Source organism: Brachycentrus maculatus, unplaced genomic scaffold, assembly GCF_059751285.1.
Source record: "Brachycentrus maculatus isolate JH-2025_06_01 unplaced genomic scaffold, ASM5975128v1 h1tg000272l, whole genome shotgun sequence".
Classification (NCBI taxonomy): Eukaryota; Metazoa; Arthropoda; class Insecta; order Trichoptera; family Brachycentridae; genus Brachycentrus; species Brachycentrus maculatus.
Window position 1 is genome coordinate 1092927 of NW_028281023.1, and position 24829 is coordinate 1117755.

The following is a 24829-nucleotide window of genomic DNA, read 5'->3' on the forward strand; positions in this document are numbered from 1 at the left end:
CCTCATGTCTCTTCTTCCAACCCCGAGGATTCCGGCGCCCCGGAAGGCCGCTGACGACCATTCACCGACTATACTCAGCGGAACTTCGAGACGCCGGACTGACCTGGGAGGAAGCCAAGGAGATGGCGCGTGACAGAGTGACTTGGAGACGACTCGTGTTGGCCATATGCTCCACCTAGGGAGCGAACATGGAAAAAGAAAAAGAAGATATTTTACGATAGTCCCATACAATGAAACAAGACCCGTGGCCTAAGGTTAACCAAAAAAAATGTTTGTTATATTTAGTAATTAAAATCACAAAAACAAAATCTGGCAGGCTTATGTGTTTCTTAAAATCCGACTCACTCACCGGCGGTTTGGTTGAATATTCGCAAGAACCTTTACGCGGATTTATCATCTCTCATACAATGAAACATGACTCGTGGCCTAGGGTTAACCAAAAAAAATCTATGTAATGTTTAGTAATAATTAGAATCACAAAAACAAAATCTGGCAGGCTTATGTGTTTCTTAAAATCCGACTCACTCACCGGCGGTTTGGTTGAATATTCGCAAGAACCTTAACGCGGATTTATCATCTCTCGTTGGTCATGCGTTTGAAAATTCGCCGAACCGCCATGTCGGCGATAATTTTCCGAACTAGTTTAGACATAATATATGACGGGTTCAACGAGCATACTTCAAGCCCGAAACGGAAATGTCATTTAAGAATTTTAATTACCATTAGCGAATGTTTCTAGTGGTCGATCATTCGTTACCTTTTGGATTCCAGGAACGGTTGAATAAACAACATTTTATTATGGTTTAAACGAGATGATTAACTCGCATTTGGACCGGTATTTTAAACACCGTGGCAGTGACTTACCCAACTACTCACTCACAATTCGCTCACTCCTTTCAAGAACGTCATAATTTAAAAAAAAAAAGATTTTTCAGGAGAACGTTTTTAAAGTTTAAAAATATAATACAATGTTTTAAAAATAAATATCAAGCCACTTACTGAACTTTTTACTGTGGAACAGATCTTTTTAGGTAAAACTCAAAGGTTTTTTCTCCATTAGAAAAATATTTTGTGTATTTAAAGAAAATATTAAACGATACCTTTTCTTCAAAATACAAAAACAACACTTTCTGCCCTGTAACGGGTAAATATTCAGTTAGAAATATGCCTCTTTTGCTGGGATATAGTACGTTTTCTGGGCATTTCGAAAACATGCACAACTGAAAATTTAAAAAAAACACTATGGACGCCTTTTCGCCATGTGTAACAACGCCGTGCCATCCTCATAACTTTCTAGAATAAGATTGGCATTCTGTATCATATCGCCTCGTATTTTTAAATTTAATTTCATGTAATTTTAAATTTTTATACATATGGGTATGCTGGCTGTTTATTTTTATCAAAGGATCTATTTTATAATGTTTTATTTAAGGAATAACCCACAAACCCTCTACTTTTAGATGTTTGTCTGCAGGTAGGATAGTAAGGATAGGGAAGTTTAATGTGGAAAATATATCACAAACACCCAGACCAATTGAAAATAAATATTTCTTTAATTTATTTTGCAATTGGCGAGAATCGAACCAGCAACACCTGTTTCACAGTCCAGCGTCTATCTAACTACGCCACGGTGCCTGTCGCCACGTTAGCCGTTTAGTGGGTTATTATTTTAAATATATAAATTGATATAAATATTCAACATTTTAATGCGAGTTTAGCATGTATGTAACGTATAAAGAGTTATTTTTTTGCTTTTTTAATACTCGAAAAACTCTCCTTTATTGGTGTTAGAGCTCATTAGAGAATGACCATAAGGGCACCAGTCTATGGAGCTAGAGACGATTCTCCACCGAGTCCGTACCTCCGGTCGCCGCAAGTCGGCGACAGCGATTATTAATCGCCAATGACTAAATCGTCATTTGAAAAAAGTCGCCCGTAAGTGACGGGCCTAAGGCCTAATACGAGTAGTCTCGCATTATAAAGGTCGCGGAGTTTCTCCGAATCACACGCCGAATTATTCAAATTCCGAAGCAATTGCTAGTTGTTTGTGAGGTACGACCTTGTCGCTTCATGCACTGTCATTCCATTCTGTCCTATAACTGGTGACTAATTACAATTAGCAGGTAATAGTGTCAGTCGCCAAGATTTCGGTATGGCGATGGAATAACTCGTTTTCATCACACTCGATGGGCAAACATTCTCGAGATACATGTTCTAGGAAATTCTGATCTAAAACTTCAAATATTTCTCTCCCATTCACTATTTTTTATCGGTATTTATGCTGTTCACATGTTTTTCCTCATTCAGTATTTTTTTCTTTGTTTTTGTAACACTATACATATTTGGGATATGAGGTAATTGCAAACAGTTATGGAAAAAAGAGTTGCAATATAGCTAGCTCGCTCCGTTTGAAGAAGTTTTGTGTTATGTAAAATATAATGATTATATAATTTTCATAGTCAATAATATTGAATGAAGATTTTTGACACTTGATTCAATTGAATAATCGGTAGAATAGCATATGTCATTATTTAAAAAAAATGTTTGTCAATCAAAATATGACATTATAGGTATCACAACTTGGTATGAAAAAACTATTGTTCCTTTTTATATGAAAGAAGATGGAAGTCTGAGCATTCTAGGGCTTACGACTTGGCACTTGCCTGGCTTAAGCGATCACTTTATACACTTGCGTAACGTTCACAAAAATGGGCAGAATTCGATTCAATTCAAATAAATTCAATTTATTCAATTATTAATATATACATTACAAACAAACATTTAAGGCGTATACATTAAAAAAACAAATTAAAAAGTAAGCAAGAAGACTCTTGTTAAATGTGTAGAAGAATCCCGCTTCGGAAAACTCCTTCGGACACATGGAACAGATCAATATTCAATGTAATATTGTTCAACATAGCGGTAGCTTTTCCTACAGGCATAACCATCGGCAAGTTGGTCCTGTGTATAGAATGGCGAACGTTACACAAGTGTATAAAGTGATCGCTTAAGCCAGCCAAATGCCAGGTTGTAAGCTCTGGGATACTAAGACTTCCACCTTCTTACACATAAATAGAAACGATAGATGTTTCACATCAAGATGAGATACCTTTAATATTGACATCTCATCCATAGGGTGAATAACCCAATGTCCGAGACAATAAATAATATTAATTTTGTTAATAATGTAAGACGTTTTACATATAATATAAATATCACAGCAGATGACGTTCTTCATTATTTATACGTAAATCCCAATTTTTTCATCAAAAATCATCTATTACAATAAATAAATGAATGGTTTACTAGAAATGAGTTACGTTGTAAACAATATTTATAGCGAATACTTAAATTTTATTTTATTTTCATCGCTGTTCAGAAGCTATATAATCAAATGACTATGCAAACCGTTTTCTAGTAGCTTTTTCTAAGATATTGTGTCGTTCGCGCATCTGTCGACGCTTCGAAAAGTTTAAAGATTATTACAAGTAAAAGGCTTTTCGTCTCTCGATGCATACCTTGATGTGCGGTAACCTTTGGAGTATGATCAAGGGTCAAATACCTCTCTCCGTAATGATCTACGCCAATGTTTCCATGAAGCAATGTGATTTTGTGGCAGATTATGCAAGTCGCATTGCGGTCGGACGTGTTGCAATGCAACGCGATGCAATAGACGGAATGGATTAATCTAATGCACACAGGATACCGACACATTCCTGACAGGCTGGCTACGAGAGTATTTAAGTGTGAAGGTGCCGAGTACCCACTGCCAGGGGCGAGCGGTGCCTTTTCATCTGCGTAATCTCTAAAAATGCATTGAAAAAAGGACAAATGAAAATACGAAGACGGATAATATCCTTCTTGTGCCCATTTATTGTACTACGATGACTTAACTACTTCAGGCACACATTTTTATTCGGTTGTTTCAATTGAAAATATATTACAAATAATAAGCTTACATTATACCGGTCGACACGATTTTTTGGATCTGGCTTCTGCATGTGTCTGTTAACACTGTGTTGATGCCATTTTCTAACTTAATAATACACAAGTGCGGACAAGTAAACACTCACTATTATGTCCTTCGCAAATAATATGCAATTTGCCATCGGATTTATCAAGGTGCTACCATCAAATCTATTCAAATATTTAAAACTTTTGAATGTAAATTTATAAAAATTTCAAAAGCTAAAAATTGAAATTTAATTGTTTTTTTTATATCTAGAATCAAAATTTAAGCATTAGAACAGAAACCCAAAAAAACATTTTTTTGATGACTTGTGTTAAAAATTTTCTTATCAAACCATATTGATAATAATATTCATCAAATAATAATATATGTAATATGATTGTTATGTGGTCTATGAATCTGTTTCCTTTGATGTTTTCGACTTGCAGCTGACCATTTTTTGGTAAATTTTCCATATTTCACCGAAAAGTCATTGCTTGTTTCTACCAAGCTTGGATTTTGCTGGTCCATTCTTTTGACATTCATTGTTCGTTTACGTAATTACCTCGTTTTTCTTCCTTACATCACAAGTTACTCCAGTCCTAAATTTGTAACCCGGTCTCTCAATATCTCCCTTATGACAGTTCGTCACCTTCTATGTGCAGGACTACAATTTGACTCTGGTTTTATTTCCATCCGCGAGCTGCAAGTTACAAGTTTTGTACATTTTCGCTTTGGTGTCTATTTTTATGCGTTTGTATTGCCCATGTCATCTCTTTGACATTCTGTAATAACAACGGCTTTGTTAATGTGCGCTTTGATTTCGTTTTGTGGCCTCGACACTCAAACAAGTCGGTCCATTAAGTCAACAGTTGTCCTAAATACAGTCAGTCATATTTTCAACCTTATTATTGTCAATTTCGAAACAAATAGTACTCGTTCTTTCCGGCAGATTTCCATTCTTAAAAAATCGTAGAAAAATTTCATTTTACTCCTGTAGTAGAATTGGATATGAATTATATTTTATTATTTCGTTTACATAAAATATGTAACTGAACTATTAAGTTTTTTATTAATATTTTTAATATTAAAAGCTTTCACTTGGTGGTTAGTTATTTTTTAGTTTTTTTTTTAATATTTATATCAATCTTTATAATGTCAGTATATAAACACTCACCGAGACGTACCCGTTTTTTCGTCAGGAACAGCATGCAAACAATACTACACTTCACTACCATATCACCATTCACACATTTACAACTACACAAAATTTTAATCACATGCGATTTTGGTCGACCCGAGTACCAACATGCACTAGGATTGCAAAGCAACAAGCACTTAGGGTGTTGCTGAGGTGTGACATGCACTAAGGATCTTAGTCAAAATTTGAATAATAAAATAATTTGTCATTTAGGAAAATGCGCCCCTGCAAAGTACCCCTTGTGATCTCGCACAACCTTTCAGCCGACTCGACCCGAATAGCGAGTTATTACCACACATTTCATCATATGCAATATGTTATATCGAATAGGGAGATAGGTACTACAGATTTTATATGCAAAAAACCTTCGTATGCAATAAAACTAAATAAGTACCGCGACTCGTTATTGCTCAAGCGCTACAAACTAATGTTTTATATTAGGCCAATAGTGGATGGATAACATTGAGATGCATAAAATTTGTTCTTACTGATGCATTTATCAACAATATATTTTTTTATTTTTTTACCTGATACTGGATTACTCAACTGGTGGTGCTACAACCAGCCATACATTCAAACGTATCGAAAATCGTACCCACATTTGGAAGGTTCCAAGACTATTGCAGATATGCAGATTTTAAGAATTAATGCAATATGGATGTTTAGTAATCTAAATAATCGGAAATATAATTGGTGAATGTGACGCGTGTGTAAAGTGATCATTTAAACCAGCCTACGATGGTAAATGTCCACACTTCCATATTCCTCTTCATCTACGTTAATATGTCGAAAAAATACAAATAAAAAATAACTCTGATTGGAGATAATCCAGATTAGTGAACAAGTATTTGTACACACTCAAAATGTTATACAATTAGTATGTATGTTAAGCATATCACATTAATTTTATTAAGTTGCCACGCTACGTTTGAAACGCACAACTGATTCAGATAATTCAGCATCAGATGACCGTTTTAGGAAGCTTTCCAAATTCTCCGCGAAACTCTGTTTACATATCGCTCACTCTTTTCAACAACGTCATACATAAAAAATCGTCAATTTTCAATTGTGCATGTTTTTGGAATGCCCAGAAAATGTATTATATCCCAGCAAAAGCGGCATATTTTTAACTAAATATTTACCAGCTACAGGACAGAAAATGTTGTTTTTGCATTTTGAAAAAAATGTATAGTTTCATTATTTTTTTAAAATACTAAATATTTTTTAAATAAAGAAAAAATATTTAGATTTAACCTAAAAAGATCTGTTGCGCAGTAAAAAGTTCAATAAGTGGCTTGATATTTATTTTTAAAACATTTTATTATATTTTTAAACTTTAAAAACGATCTCCTGAAAAATCAAGTTTTCTGATATATGACGTTGTTGAAAGGAGTGAGCGATATAAACACATATATTGGCGGAGAAGGATAGGAAGAGATAATTATATAGGACATAAGTGCTGACGACCGCACATACCATAGTTAAAAATGTGTTTTATTTAAGTTTTAGGCAAGTACCTGACTATTTGAGCTATTTTCGTGGTATATCACTCACTCAGATATAAATCTTACTTATCAACGGTCTCTTTCTGTCAACCGAACTCGCACAAGAGATACAAAAAAATACGTTTTTTTTAAAGAGAAATATTCGTGTTCTTTATTATTAAATACTTCAATTTCATTTATTTATTGATTTGGCGTTTAATTTGTAAAATTCCATTTTAATTTATAAATTAATTGTTAAATCAAACACCGATTTTTTGAGTCTACTAATTTATATTTTATAGTTTAAAAAACACATGAAAATTAATATTGTGACAATTGTTTCGCCTAGTTATGGCATTGGCAAACGAATGTTTGAAACTGCCATAACTAGGTGAAACAATTGTCACAATATTAAGTTTAATGTGTTTTTTTAAACAATAAAATACAACTTAGTAGACTCAAAAAAATCGATGTGATTTCTGTGAGCCTAAGCGGCTCGTTATTACAAATAGGTATCAAATTGTGGTAGAGTGGGTTCGAACCGAGAATTTCTGACTCAAGAGTCCGCGACAGTAACCTCGGGACCACAACCCGACACGATTTAATGCTTTATTTCTCGATAAGTAAGCATCTCTTCGCTTCCCGCAGAGGTAGGCAGAGAAAATAGAACGCCGCTCCAATTTGTATTTGCAAACAATCTACGCAGCTTCCACATTCATGCACCTCCTTATACATACCCGACGATTATTCCGAATCCTGAGCTGACCAATTTTAGTGTTTGAAATACTTTTTTTTAAAGATGGGTGTTGTATTTATCCTTAACTGTTCATATTATGTAAGGTTTAAAGACCATTTAAGATTTTTATTTTTTCTTACTATTTTTTTGTAGCATTTATTTGAAATACTTAATTTTGCCAGGTTTTCCTCGGTCTTCCTCTGCATCCGTTACCAACCAAATTCGGCTTATAAATTTGTTTTACTGTTCTTTCTTCACTCGTTCGTTCCATACGTCCAAAGTATTTCAACACGCCTTCCTTAATTTTATAGATAATGCTTATCTCAGCCTTGCGTTCTTGTTTCACCATTCGAACATATTTAATACATTGTTTAAAGCACATGATTCGATTCGTCTGAGGAATCGATTTTTGAATGCATTCAGTCTACTTCTATTATACATTGTGTAATGTGTGTGATCAATCATGTTTATAATAATTAATGATATCCAAAGTATAATATGTTCACTAAATCCACCCAACGGCACATTTGCAGATATTATTTTTTGCCTGCGTCTTCTGGCGTACGGGTTTACCTTATTTGGAGTTTTCCGACAGTGCCAACATGCTCGTAGCGCAATAGTCGAAAAATTAATAATACGCTAATCTTCTGCAGTACTTAAAATAGACATCCTATCTGAAGATCATGTAATTGGTTGATTAAAATGTGTATCGGATGCCTTTTTATTTATAACTATCTATACCCACCTACACGTTGTTGTGCCTCAGTCTGGTTAAATGGAAAAAAATAAAATAGAAATCACTTTTTTGTTTAATTTCACAGTGCTTGTAAAGCAATGATTTTTTTTTCAAAATATATAAAACAACAATGCAATCGAATACATTGAAAATATTAAGAGATAGCAGCTGTCAAAAAGCACGATGTCCGCCATCAGCAATGGTGAGTATTGTAGAGAATAATGATCTTACAGATACATTGCGCCCATTCTCCTCTCCCTGGGTATTATTGCGCCCATCGGAGGCTAAGAAGTCACTAGTTTAGTATCGACTGCTGACCACCCATCGGCGCTGACCAACTACACTACTGACTGCCCGCTATAGAACTATAGACTCAACTAGTGGTGGCCGACGACAGTATGGAAATAGAACGACTAAATAATATTGTCTGGGAATCTGGCAGTCCGTGGGCCGGACCGGGTGGGCGACGATATTGTGTTATCAATCTTGGAAAAATACACACACTCAATCAACTTATCATTTTTATACTATTTTAATCACATTTTTGCGGAATAATTTTTTTAATGTTTTTCCAAAAAACAATAATAAAAATAAAAGAAAATATATCTTCTTCTTCTTCGTGGATTACAGTTCGTGTAAAGATTGGTTTGTTTCTGTCCCAACTCTATCCACAGCTCGGTTCTTCAACTCGGCTCACTCGCTACAGCGCATGTCGGAGATAATTTGGTCCATATAGGTTAAGCGGGAATATATCGTAGTCATACAGGAGAAAGTGACCAGCGCGTTTTTTACAAAAACGTAATCATTGACTATTTGATATCTTACTAGCTTAATATTGCTCTGGAAAAAAATCCCAAAAGATTTAAATTTGGAAGTATAATATATTGACTTGTTAAAAATGACAAACTGCATTGATGTTTATTTTCTTGCAAAGCAAATGTGACCTAAATGGCCCTGCTGAACATTTTTCGTTTTGTTAGTTGGTCACTTTCTCCTGTACGACTACGATATATCAGTGAAAAATTTACGCAGATACTATCTTTTAAAACGCCTTAAATTTTATCATTATATTTTTTGATACTTTGTTTTCATAAAATTCTTTTTTTTGTATTAAAATATTGAAACCTTGTCTCATTTGTAATAAACCGATTTTCAAATTATATCAAGTAGGTATATGAACTTAGTATTTATCAAAAATAATTAATTTAAAATAAAACGAGTATTTTTTGTAAAATAAAACCTTAATGTGAAATTTAAAAAAATTATAAACAAAAGGAATTATAGCTACCAACGTTATTGAATAGTTTTTAAAACTTGGTTCAAAAAGTTTACAATAATGGATTCTTAATCTACTGTTTGATATTTGACAACTTTTTATTTATACAGATAATTTTTCTTTAAAATCTCATTTGCCATTGGGGAAATTAATATAAAAGTAATCAAACGCTCATTTCAATAAATTATTAACCATAATTACTTTTAATGACACCTTTATATAATACCTACTGGTTAAAAAAGAAGTGGGCTTTAAATGCGCCGATCATTTTGGTGTTTATTTATTTAGCCAATTTTTACAAATGGTGTAAATATTTATTAAAGTATTTATACGTTTTTATCAAGTATACTATAGCAAAAGATTCAGTTTAGCAAAGCAAATATAAACACGATTAAATTTATTGAAACGTTCTAAACATTGAAAAAATATTAAAATACATAGTAATAAAACCATCACGAGCAATAGAAAGTCAATAAAACAATGACTTATTATATTGTTAATAATATTTATATATTTATATTGTTAATGATCATGTTGTATTAATTTAACATGATTATTAACAATATAAATATATTTTTTATTATATTGGACACTGGATTATTCACCTACGAATGAAATGTCAATTTTAAAGCGTTGAATAAATAAATACAAGTTCCAAGAATTAACGCAATATGGATGTTCAATAATGAAATATTTTCTTTTGAAAGTTACGTACTGTGCAAGGAGTTAATAATAATAGGATAATTATTATTCTCATCTAAATGTTGTCCCCATTTGAAACACGTGGCGTAGTACATTTTAATACAGAGGTATTAACAAAAAAAAGAAGTTTAAAAGTTAAAATAATTTAAATAATCTAGCGATTGAGAATACTTTTTTATATACCATATATCATTCAAAAATGAATTGAGCTGGTTTTGATTTCAAACTGTTTGAAGCGATAAATAATCAACACATCATAAAAATTATCGTAGTCTCGATATGTATTTGATATTGCGTAATTATTTTTACCACAGGTGAACTATATTAAGGAGAGGTTTAATCTGGGAACATACCTAATAAATAAGTAAAGGTGTGCCCTCCTTATCACGGACTATTACTCTTGTCTTCAATCGTATAGATGATAATATTTGATATATCACCTAATTTTATTTATTTGCTTAGCAACCTTATGGCTTATTTATCAAACCATTTTAAAACTAACTAAACTAACTAACCATCACGCCGCTTCCCCGCAGGGGTAGGCAGAGAGAATCGAACGCCACATCACTCTGTCTTTGCAAACATTCTTTGCCTCTTCTACATTCATGCATCTCCTCATACATACCCGACGATTATTACGACTCCTGACCCGGCCGCTTTCAAGTATTTGACATACCTGATTGTGCCAAGTTTTCCTCGGTCGTCCTCTGCTTCTTTTTCCTACTACATTCGCTCCATAAATTTGTTTAACCGTTCTTTCTTCGCTCATACGCTCCACATGTCCAAACCATCTCAACACACCTTTCTTAATTTTATCGATAATGCTTATCTCAGCCTTACATTCTTTCCTTATTTCATCATTCGAACATCTATCAAACATCGTTTTGCCACACATTCGTCTGAGGGATCGCATTTCGACTGCATTCAGTCTGCTTTCATCCTTCTTTTGCCAACTCCATGCTTCGCTTCCATACATAAGGGTTGGAACCAGAACTATGAAGGATGAATAATTCGATAATCAAATAGTAAAAACTGATATTTTTTGTAATTTTAAAGTTTTTCATTCATTTTTATAAACGTCGAAAAATATTTCATAACACTTTTAGAAAATACGAGTAAGTGCCTACCCCGCGCTGTTTTACTTATCGAATATCACCAACCCGTATTTGGTACGTAGGCGTAGGCTCAAACGAAAGGTGACACAATGTTAAACCATATCGCGTATAACACCCTTCGAGCAACCCTTAATGCTAAGTCTTAAGTACGTGTATGAGTGAGATACGTTAAATTGATGATCCCCTTAATATTTTCTGCACTTTCGTAAGTATTTATTGTATATTTCAATTCCACGCTATTTTCATTACCTAAAGATATCAAATTGGGGTAGAGTAGGTTCAAACCCAGAACCTCAGACTCAGAGTTTGCGACACTAACCACAGGACCACATTTGGTATTTATTTTGCTCTATCTTAGTGCTTTTTAGTTTATGTTCAGGTTTTATCGTAATTTTTGTATTGAAATTTGAGTAGAATAATGCTTGCTAAACTGAAAATAAAATCGGCTTATTTTTGTAACGTATTTTGGAAAAAAAAATCGAGTGTACTATATACATAAGTTCATTATATAAAAAAATGCTTCAAACCAACGTTAATGCATTGGGTTGCATTAAGCTTTTTTTTAAAACTCCATGTTGATATTGAGTTACACTTATTATATTACAGAAGTTTTTAAAATCGAAACATACTATGTTCAATCAAAAATGAGTTCATCTTTTCAGGAAATGTTTTGAAATAAATCATAACAGCTATCTTTGACGCAATTTGTATTTCAGATAAAGAAATAATTTGAATGTCGTCTTTGAAAATTATTGCTTTGTTGTTTTGTGTTCTAAGGAAGTTGTTTATTAGCAATATTGATAAGAAATATATATTGACATGCCGATGATGGCTCGTCGGATACACATGCGAGTACATCGGTGAAGTTTAGAGTTCACATATTTGGGATTCACTCTACTTGTTATTTTATTTATATCAATATTTTATTCACGTCTTAATATAAACATCAATATTTTATTCAGGTCTATTAATATGGGAATATAAAAGTCGGATTATTTAGAGGGCTTGCGACTGCGTATTATTATTATTTATTTCAACATACACATAAATTACAAATAACTTTTTTTCGCCTTGTAATGGCATTGTAAAACTAATGAAATTATTTTGAAAATGCAATAAACATGCAATAAAGGCGAAACAATTGTCACAAATTTTATTTTTATGTATTTTCAATAATGAAATACGATTTTGTACTTAGACTCTAAAAATCATGTTTTGTTTGATTTTAATATTTAATATAGAAATTAAAATAAAGTCCTACATATAGAAATTAATTATTCATATATATTAAACATCAATAAAGCTTGAACTTCAGGGTTATTTGAACGGATATTGTGACCTATTTATCTATATTTTTCTAGACTGTAGGGTATTTTGTATACCGGTTCCTTTGTATACGGTACAATGAATAGAAGTAAAACAAAAAGCTCTTCACCTGATTGGTGTTTGCGATGTTTTGCCGGGAGAGGTTCGATGTGGTAACCGCAATAATTATAACTAATAATAATAATAAAAGTTTTTAATGAATGAATTCTAGTGCGCAGTTTTCTACACGTGGTCGCTACTTCCGCCGAATGAAATCGTGTATCTTCTTGATAAAAGCTGATAATATTTCAATGTTACGAACTGCGCAAATAATAATGATGTTTTTTTTACGTATTTGTGTTTGCGAAGTGCGTAGTGCGGTTCGCCGCAACTTCCCCATTTCGTATTCAATTTCAGATAAAGATTGCACAGTGCAGGCGCAGGATTCGCGATCGTGCCCGTAGTGACGTGCAACACCGGATGTTTGAGCGCTTATGATCGGTTATAGAAATAGTCGTTTGTGTACTATACTTGATGTTTCATTTTGAAAAAAAAGATGCGAATTTGCGCATTTCGTTTGTTTGATATTCAGTCGATTTGTTAGATTTATGTTGTACTTAATATAAAGGTTGAGATCTCAGTCGATCAAATTCAAAACGCGAACGGCCGCGCTAGAGGTCAGTCGTGCTTCCTTTCCCCATTTTTTCAAAAGAATACGTATTTTGAAATTTAATTAAAATTATTTAAAAAAATATTTTTACTATTTTTCTTAACTCCTTACCTTTCAATAACTTTTATTTTCAAAACATATATTTATAATTTTTCAATTTAAAAACAGTATTCTTACCTGTTTTAGTTCGTTCTTTAAATATAAATTATTTATTTATTTATTACATCATACATATAATTGCAAATTACAAAAATGATGCACCATTACTGGGTTTTTCGTGCCGAAGGCACATTTTACAACACTTGTTCATAAAACTACATGAAAGAAAATTGTTTAAGACGTGAAGTCAAATACGACACGGTCGAATCATACGGTCTTTTTCAGATCTACCCACACCCATTATCCATTTATGAATAGCATCTTATATAAATATTTTTAATGACTTGGAAGCAGGTTGTACGCCTCTATTACATATTAATCAGTGGCGTGCACAGAGAATTAATTAGTGTAGATAGTAAGGTAAGCTAGGTACTACGTACTAGGGTAGGCAGTAAAGGTAGGTAGTAGAAAACCTAGGTACCACGTACTAGGGTTGACTGTATAGGTAGGTAGTAGGGTAAGCTGGTACTACTTAGTAAGTTAAGGTGGCGTTTTTATATGTCCTGTTTAGATAGGCACTGCTTTTCTGCCCATATGGAAGGCACGCCCCTGATAATAATCAAAGTTCTTTTATTTATTTATTCTTTATTTCATTTTACACAAATTAGTAATCGAAAATTTTCAATGATGTGCTTGTATTTATTATTTGCTTTGTTTTGAATGCTATCAGTAGTGCGGCGCTAGCTGTGCTCCAAATTTATGAATGAACATTGAACAACAAACATCACACAGTATGTATTGTACAATGTTGTTGCTCCGTACGAACTATGTGCCCCGCTCGTTCAGAGGTTAGTGCTAACGCACTGATAATGGCAAAATTTGCAATACAAACCGTTTTTAGACTAGAATGATTAGGACTTCCGGTACAGCTCTGTTGCTAGGTTAACGTGTTCATATAAATAGTATCCAACCGCGATTATATAACACACATACCCCTCTCCACGATTTTACACTATGGTTTTAGATAGTCGATATGAATTATTACGTACGCATATATTTGCAAACTGTAGATATTCACAACGTTTTTAATGTGTTCAAAAATATTTGAATGTTTCTTTACTTAGGAATTATTTCACATTTTCAGGCATTTCCCAGTGTGTAAAATATGTAACAAAGATTTTAATTCACCGGTTTCGAGACATAACGTGTCCTTCTTCAAGGCAATAAGTATAACTAGCATGTACATGTACACTCCCTTAAAGCCAAGTCTCTTAGTGCATGCTGGTCCTCGATCTGACTAAAAATGTATGCTCACAACATTTTGAATGTGTCCAAATACTTGTTCACAAATTTAGATTTCTCCACTTTCACATATAAAAAATTGTGAATGAAATAACTAAAATAAATAAGTGTAATTTGGTCACCTTAATCAGCCTATGACAGGTCGCAAGTGTAAATATCTATACTTCCATACTTCTTTTCGTCTATGTTGAGATGCTAAGACTGTAGATATTATTATATCAAAATGAAAATCAGATTCATAGCATAAAAAATAACGTTTTAAAAAATAATTATGTATCGAAATTTTTCCTTCTAGATTGTATGTCTAAAATAGTTGTTTATTGATAATTTTTCTCAAAATATTTAAAATTGAGATATATAATCTAGATTGTATGTTAAAAATTTTATATTTTGGATCAGTTTTCTTAAAAATGTTTTTAAAGGACATTAGTACTCTAGATCTGGTAAGAATGTTAAAAATGACATATTTTTAGTGATTTTTCTTTAAATGTTGAAAATGGACGTATGTACTCTAGATTGTATGTTAAAAATCACATATTTTGGATAATTTTTCTCAAAATGTTTAAAATGGACACATGTACACTAGATTTTATGTTAAAAGTTACATATTTCGGAACATTTTTCTTCAAATGTTTAAAATGAACGTATGTACTCTTGATTGTATGTTGAAAATCCCATATTTTGGATAATTTTTCTCAAAATGTTTAAAATGGACACATCGCTCACTCCTTTCAAGAACGTCATAAATCAAAAAACTTGATTTTTCAGGAGAACGTTTTTAAAGTTTAAAAATATAATACAATGTATTAAAAATAAATATCAAGCCACTTATTGAACTTTTTACTGTGCAACAGATCTTTTCAGGTAAAACCTGAAGGTTTTTTCTTTATTTGAAAAATATTAAGTATATTTAAAAAAATAATTAAACGATACCTTTTCTTCAAAATGCAAAAACAACACTTTCTGCCCTGTAGCGGGTAAATATTAAGTTAAAAATATACCACTTTTGCTGGGATGTAGTACATTTTCTGGGCATTCCGAAAACATGCACAACTGAAAATTGACGATTTTTGATTTATGACGTTCTTGAAAGGAGTGAGCGACATGTACCTACCCTAGATTTTATCTTAAAAATGACATATTTCGGAATATTTTTCTTCAAATGCTTATAATGGACATACGTAGTACAGTACATACGATAAGTACTAACCGTCATGTAACAAGTTACAAAGTCCACCATCAGGGCCGCCGTGCTAGTTATATCTGGTAGACGTATCTCCGCTAAGGATTTGTCGGCACACTATAGTAATATGTTGTATTCATTCACAAGATATATTTTATCAATGTAAATGCGTCACGGGAAATTTATCGTCTTGTACTTGTCAACTGGACAATGTTGCGGTATTATAGCTGGACTTTCATCTACGTTTTGTTTGAAATGTACTTAGTTCCTCGCTAACAACATAATTTCAATATTAATATTATTTTTTAATTAATGTTTTACTTAGTATATACCACTATTTCTTAAAATCTACTGTGACACGTGTTTCGATGCATTCCGCATCATTTTCAAACCGTATGTGAAGCTAATTCTAAATTTTATAGTTGGGTCCTTGGGACGTTGAAGGTTGAATAGGGGGTAGTAGCTGTTTCTTATTTTTAATTTTTTTATTTTTTATTTTTTTATTTCTTATCAGTGGGAACATAGACAAAAGGGGGGAGGCTTTAGTCATTGTCATATTGTTAATTATGGGTTTATTGTTATTTATGTTTTTATGAATTTCTATTGGTACAAAATGTTGCAGTTTATGGCTTTTCGTATTAATTATTCTTAGGATTTCTACGTTAATGTGGTTAAATTTGTAATCATTATCTAATAAATGGTTAGCGAATTCCGAAGAATTTTTATTTCTCAAACATAATTCATGTTCCCTGATTCTTGTTTTGAATTTTCTGGAAGTCATACTAATATACGTCATATATATTAACATTATTTACTGTATCAGACTCGGGATTATTCACCCTACGGATGAGATGTCAATATTATAGGTGTCTCATCTTTATATGAAATATCTATCGTTCGTCTTTATGTGAAAGAAGATGGATGTCTGAGCATCCCAGGGCTTACGACCTGGCATTTGGCTGGCTGAGCGATAAATTTATTCACTTGTGTAATGTTCACCATTCTACCCATTATTGAATATCCATATTATTTATTGATTTGGCACATGTTATTATTCTACCCATTATTGAATGTCCATATTATTTATTGATTTAGCATATCGCTCACTCCTTTCAAGAACGTCATAAATCAAAAATCGTCAATTTTCAGTTGTGCATGTTTTCGGAATGCCCAGAAAATGTACTATATCCCAGCAAAAGAGGCATATTTTTAACCAAATATTTACCCGCTACAGGACAGAAAGTGTTATTTTAGCATTTTTAATAAACGGTATTGTTTAATTATTTTTTTAAATATACTTTATATTTTTCTAATGGAGAAAGAACCTTCAGGTTTTACCTAAAAAAATCTGTTGCACAGTAAAAAGTTCAATAAGCGGCTTGATATTTATTTTTGGTATATTGAATTATATTTTTAAACTTTGAAAACGCTCTCCTGAAAAATCAAGTTTTTTGATTTATGACGTTCTTGAAAGGAGTGAGCGATACGTTATTATTGTACCCATTATTGAATATCCATATTATTATTTTTATTTTTTTCGAAAACGACAATGTTTTCGAAACTAGTCGTGTGTAATGAAATAAAACTTATTAAGTGGTATTGTAAAAGTGTTTAATTTCTTTCAAAAAATTGAATATACATCGCTCACTCCTTTCAAGAACGTCATAAATCAAAAAACTTGATTTTTCAGGAGAACGTTTTTTAAGTTTAAAAATATAACACAATGTATTAAAAATAAATATCAAGCCACTTATTGAACTTTTCACTGTGCAACAGATATTTTTAGGTAGAACCTAAAGGTTTTTTCTCCATTTGAAAAATATTTAGTATATTTAAAAAAAAATAAACAACACCTTTTCTTCAAAATGAAAAAAACAACACTTTCTGCCCTGTAGCGGGTAAATATTAAGTTAAAAATATGCCACTTTTGCTGGGATACAGTACATTTTCTGAGCATTTCGAAAACATGCACAACTGAAAAATGTCGATTTTTTATTTATGACGTTCTTGAAAGGAGTGAGCGACATAGCGTATTAATTCGTGAAACCTGTATATATGCAAAATGTAATGGTTCCGGAACCTTCCACATGTGGGTACGATTTCGTGCGTTTGGATGTATGGCTGATTGTAGTGCCACCACTTGAGAAGTTGGTGAAGTATGTATTTCGGATACTTCATTTATATGAATATATTTTATATTCCTCCTACATTAAATACATTATATTCTTCTTTTATAGGAGGAACGATAGATGTTTCACATCAAGTTGAGACACCTATAACATGATTTCAGTCTAGTTGCGGTTGGAATTTTTCAGTTTATCCAGCGGAAACTAACGATGGTCTTATAATAATCTACCGATGAATAATAAAATTGAAAAATAAACTTAAATGTTTAATCAGGTTCTCCAATTCGTTCGCCAATCTGCATTTTTCTATGAAAAAGGTAGCAATACGATACAATAGTATTGTAATGTATTACAGATTAACGTCCCAAGGGTAGAACTCTCGAAATAAGTTTCACATGCAGTTAGTATTTGATAATGATGTTTGTATGCATCTAAAATATGTTGTATGCATCGAAACACGTGTCAGTATAGATTTTAATAAAATTAATAGTTTTAATCATAAAGAGACTGCTAAATAAATTAAGGAAATACGAATTACTTTGTTATTTATTGACTTGGCGTTTAATTTGTAGAACTCCATTTTAATTTATGTATTAATTTTAAATCAAACACAGATTTTTTGAGTCTACTTAGTTGTATTTTATTAACAAACAACACATGAAACAATTGTCACAATATAATTTTTTATGTGTTTTTTGTTAATAAAATACAACTTAGTAGACTCAAAAAATCAGTGTTTGATTTAAAATTAATACATAAATTACTTTGTTTATTGAAACTAAATAACTTAACTTACCATCACGCCGCTTCTCCGCAGGGGTAGGCAGAGAGAATAGAACGCCACACCACTCTGTCTTTGCAAATATTCTTCGCCTCTTCCACGTTCATGCATCTCTACACCCGCCGATTGTTTCGACTCCTAACCTGGCCACTTTCAAGTATTTGGCATACTTGATCGTCCCAAGTTTTTCTCGGTCTTTCTCTGCTCCTTTATTCAATTACATTCGCCTCATAAATTTGTTTTACCGTTCTTTCCTCACCCATTCGTTCCACATCAAACCATCTCAACACACCTTTCTTAATTTTATCGATAATGCTTGTTTCAGCTTTGCATTCCTTCCTTATTTCACTATTCGAACATCTATCATACATCGTTTTGTCGCTCATTCTTCTGAGAGATTGAATTCTTCTTCTTCATTCATTCTTCAGAGAGATTCCGTTTATTAAATTTTCGTATTTGCTTCTTTGAAAGATACACCACTGATATGACGAACAGCAATAACGTTTATTTTAAAATTAAATTAATTAAAGCAAATTAAAATCTTCTTATCTGTGTATTTTAATCCCGGAATGCGTTGGACCCCGGACCGCTTGTTTACTATTATATTTTTTCTCAATTTTGATTACTTGGAATATGATTCGTTTTTACGTCCAATGTGGAATCATACATAACCAGCGTGCTCTTTTCTTGGTGTGGTCTGTATTACCCTCGGGTCACTAGCGATATTTTTTTACTGATAAGTAATCAGGGTTGTGATAAAACATTTTTATTTATTTCTAATTAAATTTTGAATCAGCATTTTATCAAAATTCTCGTTTTAATATTTATTGAGAAGTTTCATTGATTTGCAGTTTAATTTGAGAAAAAAATCACAAGATTCGATCTAACAGATATTTTCTGAGCTTGACTTATCAAAAATTGAGCTTCTTGAATTTCTTTCTCAATAAAAGTATAAGAACGTATATATATATATATATTTCTAATTGTTTTTAAATAACCATTTTTCGTAATAGGTGTATGAGAATTGTAGTCTCACAACCTGACATTGGCAGTCTCACGTGATAATTTTAAATGCAATGTAACTTTTACCATTCTGCCTATTATTGAACATCCACATATTCAGATTTTTTGGAATATGTCATATCGCTCACTCCTTTCAACAACGTCATAAATCAAAAAACTCGATTTTTCAGGATATCGTTTTCAAAGTTTAAGAATATAATCAAAATAATTATCAAGCCATATTTTACTGTGCAACAGATCTGTTTAGGTAAAACCTGAAGGTTTTTTATCCATTTGAAAATTATTTATTGTATTTAAAAAAAAATTAACAATATATGTTCTTCGAAATGCAAAAACAACACTTTCTGCCCTGTAGCGGGTAAATATTAAGTTTAAAATATGCCGCTTTTGCTGGGATATAGTGCATTTTCTGGGCGTTCCGAAAATATGCACAACTAAAAATTGACGATTTGTGATATATGACGTTGTTGAAAGGAGTGAGCGATATGTTGACAACTTTATGAAGTAAACACAAATAGATTTCCCCTTCTGACCGTAGTCAAATATAAACAGATTTATTTTCACCTATTAAAAGACATTATTTAACCCTATTGTAAGGGGATGTAACAAGATTTAAAACATACCTCAACATAGGTGAAAAAAAATTTTTACACGGTGTATTTTTATACTTACAATAATAATATATATTTTTTGTGTAATCGTAACTCTGACGCTGTAACATTGAAAAAATAAGTCTATTTCTCAGAAAACTTATGATGTTGATATTTTCATTCATGTTTTCAATTCTTGGAATTATCGTCATTCTGATAAAACACGAAAATAAGTTTTATGATGAAATTCAAATCCTCGAACGAACAAGATAATATGAATGAATTCCGTCGTCGATTCATTCTTTCCATTCATTTTATTTTATCAGCCAGGGGTTAGAAATCGAAGGTTAGCAATAATATATTCAATTACAATTTTAATTACAAATATTTTTAAAAATATATGGATGTGTCAGTTTTACAGCGTTTACAAACTGCCATTGGCTATATATACCCTATTTTGATGTATTCAAGATCCGGACGCCGAATTATTTTTACATACTGAAAACTATTTTTACATATTTAAACATTCACGTACGGGAAACGCCCGAAAACATGTTGTAAAAATAACTAGTCAAATTATAAGCTGCATAAAATCGGCGAGCATGTATGAGGAGATGCATGAACGTAGAAGAGGCTAAGAATGTTTGCAAAGACAGTGGTGTAGCGTTCTATTCTCTCTGCCTACCCCTGCGGGGAAGCGGCGTGATGGTTAGTTAGTTAGTTCATAAAATTTAAAATCATATACCCAAAAAGGGTTTTTGCTATACTTAAGCTGTCTCGATACAATATAGATGGCTCTCGTGAACTTATATGTGCAGCGTCATAAGATTAATGATATATGTAGGAGTTCCATAAATGAGTGTTTGTACGTGTATGAATTTTGATTCGCCGCTATCTTAATTAGATTAATTGTTAATCAGTGTTCACTTTTTGGACACAATTTAGTAAATACATACATCATTCGTAACTAAAGAGATATGGTAAGATGTATCGAAATTCTTCGATTCTTACTGTGTGCCGTAACAGCGATTGAACCTAGAAATGAATCCAATTTATTTGAAAGTTTACACTGATAGGTTTTCCACCTCTGTTGATTCGATATATTGTATCTATAGCTGTAAACTGAAGTTAGATATGTCAGGAGGTTATCCGCGGGGTTACTGTCTGATAGCTTCTCCGGCACTAGATCCTGAAATAACATCCACGAGTCACGAGTCCGACCAAAGATGAATACACATATTTTTATTATTTCATATGACTCCATTCATGAACTGTTTGTTGCATAATAGTCATATATTATCCGCAGTCGACACTTGAATTATATCATTTTATGATTATTAAATTACGCGTAAACAAGGCAATACCGATAACGCTGTCGGTAACCTCAATTAATCGTATTTTTAAATCGAACTATTTTTCTTCTTTACATCCTCTTCTTCCTGGCTACATCCCAACCTATCGTCTTTATTAACTGTTGGAGTCAGATCTCCTCGTCCTCAGGTTGTAGGTCCTTCTACCATGGACAACGTCACCAAAGAATCATGCTATCTTTCTGTAGCATCCATGAATATTTTGTTCTTCCTCTAGATGTCTTTCGAGGAAGTTTTAGAGCAAGGGTGGCTAACCCGCATTTTTTCTTTTAAGTGTACATAAAACCACCAAAAGAACATTCCATCGTGCGTAGTTCGTATCATATCCCATACATGGAAGTGTCTCACTATCGTCACAATTTCTTCTATGGTATATTCGTTTTAACAAACAATCAAAACATTTTCCGATCGACTTTTATATACACATTGATAGTATATAAGTATATTAAATCTTAAATGAGAACAAGAATCACTGATGAGCATTTGGAAAACTGTTAGCAACAACATAGTGAAAACCGTGCAGCAACAACATCAATCGTGAACGTATCAACGTTGATACACTTAGTTCTGGCAAACAAAATCAGACGTCTCAATTTTTTTTCTATTGCCTCACTGTTATCTTATTAATATGTTTAATTAACATTTTTGTTATATCTTTTTTTTTAAACAATAATATATTTCATGTTTGCTTTGAAAAATAAAAGAAATTTTGTTTTACTGCCCGGAAAGAAAACTGATTTCTAAAATCTGGCCCGGCTACTGAAAATGTTGGCCACCCATGTTTTAGAGGATTTTTTTACATCTTTGTAAATAAATTATTTCTATAGAACCTACCGAAAATTTCAACGTATTTTTTTATAAAATCAATAAATTTGCTTTAATGTTAATTGTTATATTAAACGGAATGAACGTTTCTAAAACATTTTTTACTAAACGAAATTATAGTATTTTCATAAAAAGCTTTTTCTATATCTACAATTCATACTTGCCATTCCTATTAAGGCTTTTGACAGATCAGTTTCGAGTTATCTCGACTCTTTCTTATACATACTCCCTTATTCTTCCATTTACTCTTACCAAATATAATTTGTAATCGTTATTATGCCATTGCAATTTTTTTTTTTGTATTCAATTGTTTTTTTTGTTACAGAGGCAACTCGAAGCTCGCCACGTGGGGGTGTATCATTGGATTCGTCGTCATGATGTGTCTGGATGTTGGGTTAGGGTAACCTGCTGGCGCCCAACAAGATAAAGGAATATCGATATCCGATTGAATTTCTGACAACTTCATCCCTTGTACCTGTTTAGACCAATCCCCGATCCCAAATATCTCCTATAAGACATTATGTTAGGTAATAGGACGTCCCGCTGAAGACATGAGTTACGAAAATGCAAAATCAGCTTCTTTTGTCATTAAGATATACAGTGAAACCCCTATTTACGTTTTTTAAGGGACTGGAAAAAAACTTAATTGGAAGGAAAATGTAAATGCGGGGTATTGAAAAAATTTATTATTTATTTTGTATGAAAATCATATTGATTACATTTTTCACAAGCAAAACCCTAAATGGAGGGAACGTTTAAATTCGAGGTATTGAATTTTTTTTAAATGTTACTACTTAACGAGTTGAACAAACCAAAAACATAAAAACTACACTTAAACGATGATCGCGAATAATGCCAAAAATAGAAACGTTACAAATCGAGTCAAAAATCGAATGACAGGATATTTTCGACCTAGAAAACTGAGGGGCAAAAACGTAAATGTGGATAATAAATGTACGAAAATACATCGGGACTGAAATAATTACACGCAAATTGCGGGAAAATGTTAAATCCGGGTTTCACTGTAAATGGTTTTCAACATTTCTCCATTATAGCGAGTTTTTATTTTTATTTATGCTTTGTTTAAGTTGATACCATTTTATGAATATTTTCTTTAAAACGTCCAATCGATTCATTACCAGTTCGATAACGTCACGAAATTGATCAACAATTTCGATAATTGGTCATCAAAAAAGTGTATTAAAATAATATCTGCCTTTCATTTATTGCGTATAGATTTCGACTGACGTCTTTTTGCTGACATATTTGCTCGCAAAAAATATTAGGCGGCTTAAATTACTAGTTTTGATGCAGCAAATCAAAGAACGATTATTATGCATATTTAGTAGTTTTTTACCGTTTTTTTTGTTGCATTTGTTTCGCGTTATAAAGATATTTCGAGTTTGAAAACTAGTCTGCTTAAAATTTGAATAAGGAGAAACCTTGATTTTGAAATTGTATCTTATCAGATCTGAAAAATCTTAAATTCTGTACAATAAGTCACTGAAACATAAATCATCAAAACCTTTTTTTGTAAATTCGTAACTTTTCATGGAAAGGACAATACTGTGTGAAATAAAATGTAGTTTTTTAGCCATTTTTACGACCTGTTTTTACAGTTATAAATAGTTATTTTGGCTTAAATCTAGGAATATCAAAATTAATTGTCTAGTATAGTGGGTGAATGGTGCAGAATATGAATGTTTTTTTTTAAAGAAATGTAATTGATTTTGAATTTTAATGACATGTTTGATTCGATTTTAGTATAGTGTAAGCCGGTTATAACGCGGGTTTTTACGTGATATTTTTTTCCACATTGGTTTTATTTTGTAAATTTTTTCATCAATATGTTGTTCGTATAAATAATTGCGTTTGAAATTATTACATTTCAAAATGTTGCTGCTGCTTTATTAATTTTTTTAATGATCACTTTGAAAAGCGCGTTATAACTGGGTTACCGTGCATTAAATCATTGTACTATTGAATAGATTTATTTTTATGGACGAATTATTCACAGTTCATTGAAAAACTATTTTTTTACACGAAATAATCGGTATGTAATATATTTTTGTTTTGTATAGTTATATAAATTTACTTGTTAATTTTCAATATTGTATTCTAGTAAATATTAGGTGAGGTTGTATTATTTATTTTAAAACACGTGTATGAGAGCATGAAATGATATTTAAACATAATTTATTTTAAAATTTCTCTTAATAAATCTGTCCTTTTTCTTGCCAGAAGGATGCTACAACTAGAGTTTTAAAAAAACTTTTATTTGTAAAGTAGCTTTTTCCAGTCATCAACCAGTGTTCGATTTTAGTATTAATTGTTTAAGTAATTAAGATATTTCACA

At 32.0% G+C, this 24829-nt stretch overlaps 1 protein-coding gene across 1 annotated transcript in view; it reads left to right on the plus strand.

Annotated features, from left to right (window-relative positions):
* The window catches only part of Zip48C (Zinc/iron regulated transporter-related protein 48C), a 135060-nt gene extending 111761 nt beyond the window's left edge, over positions 1 to 23299 (plus strand). Inside the window, exon 7 of the mRNA XM_088266620.1 lies at positions 22799 to 23299. Within this exon, the coding sequence (XP_088122746.1) occupies positions 22799 to 22877 (79 nt within the window). The 3' untranslated portion in view covers positions 22878 to 23299. The remainder of the gene's footprint in view (positions 1 to 22798) is intronic.
* Positions 23300 to 24829: the final 1530 nt, after the last annotated feature.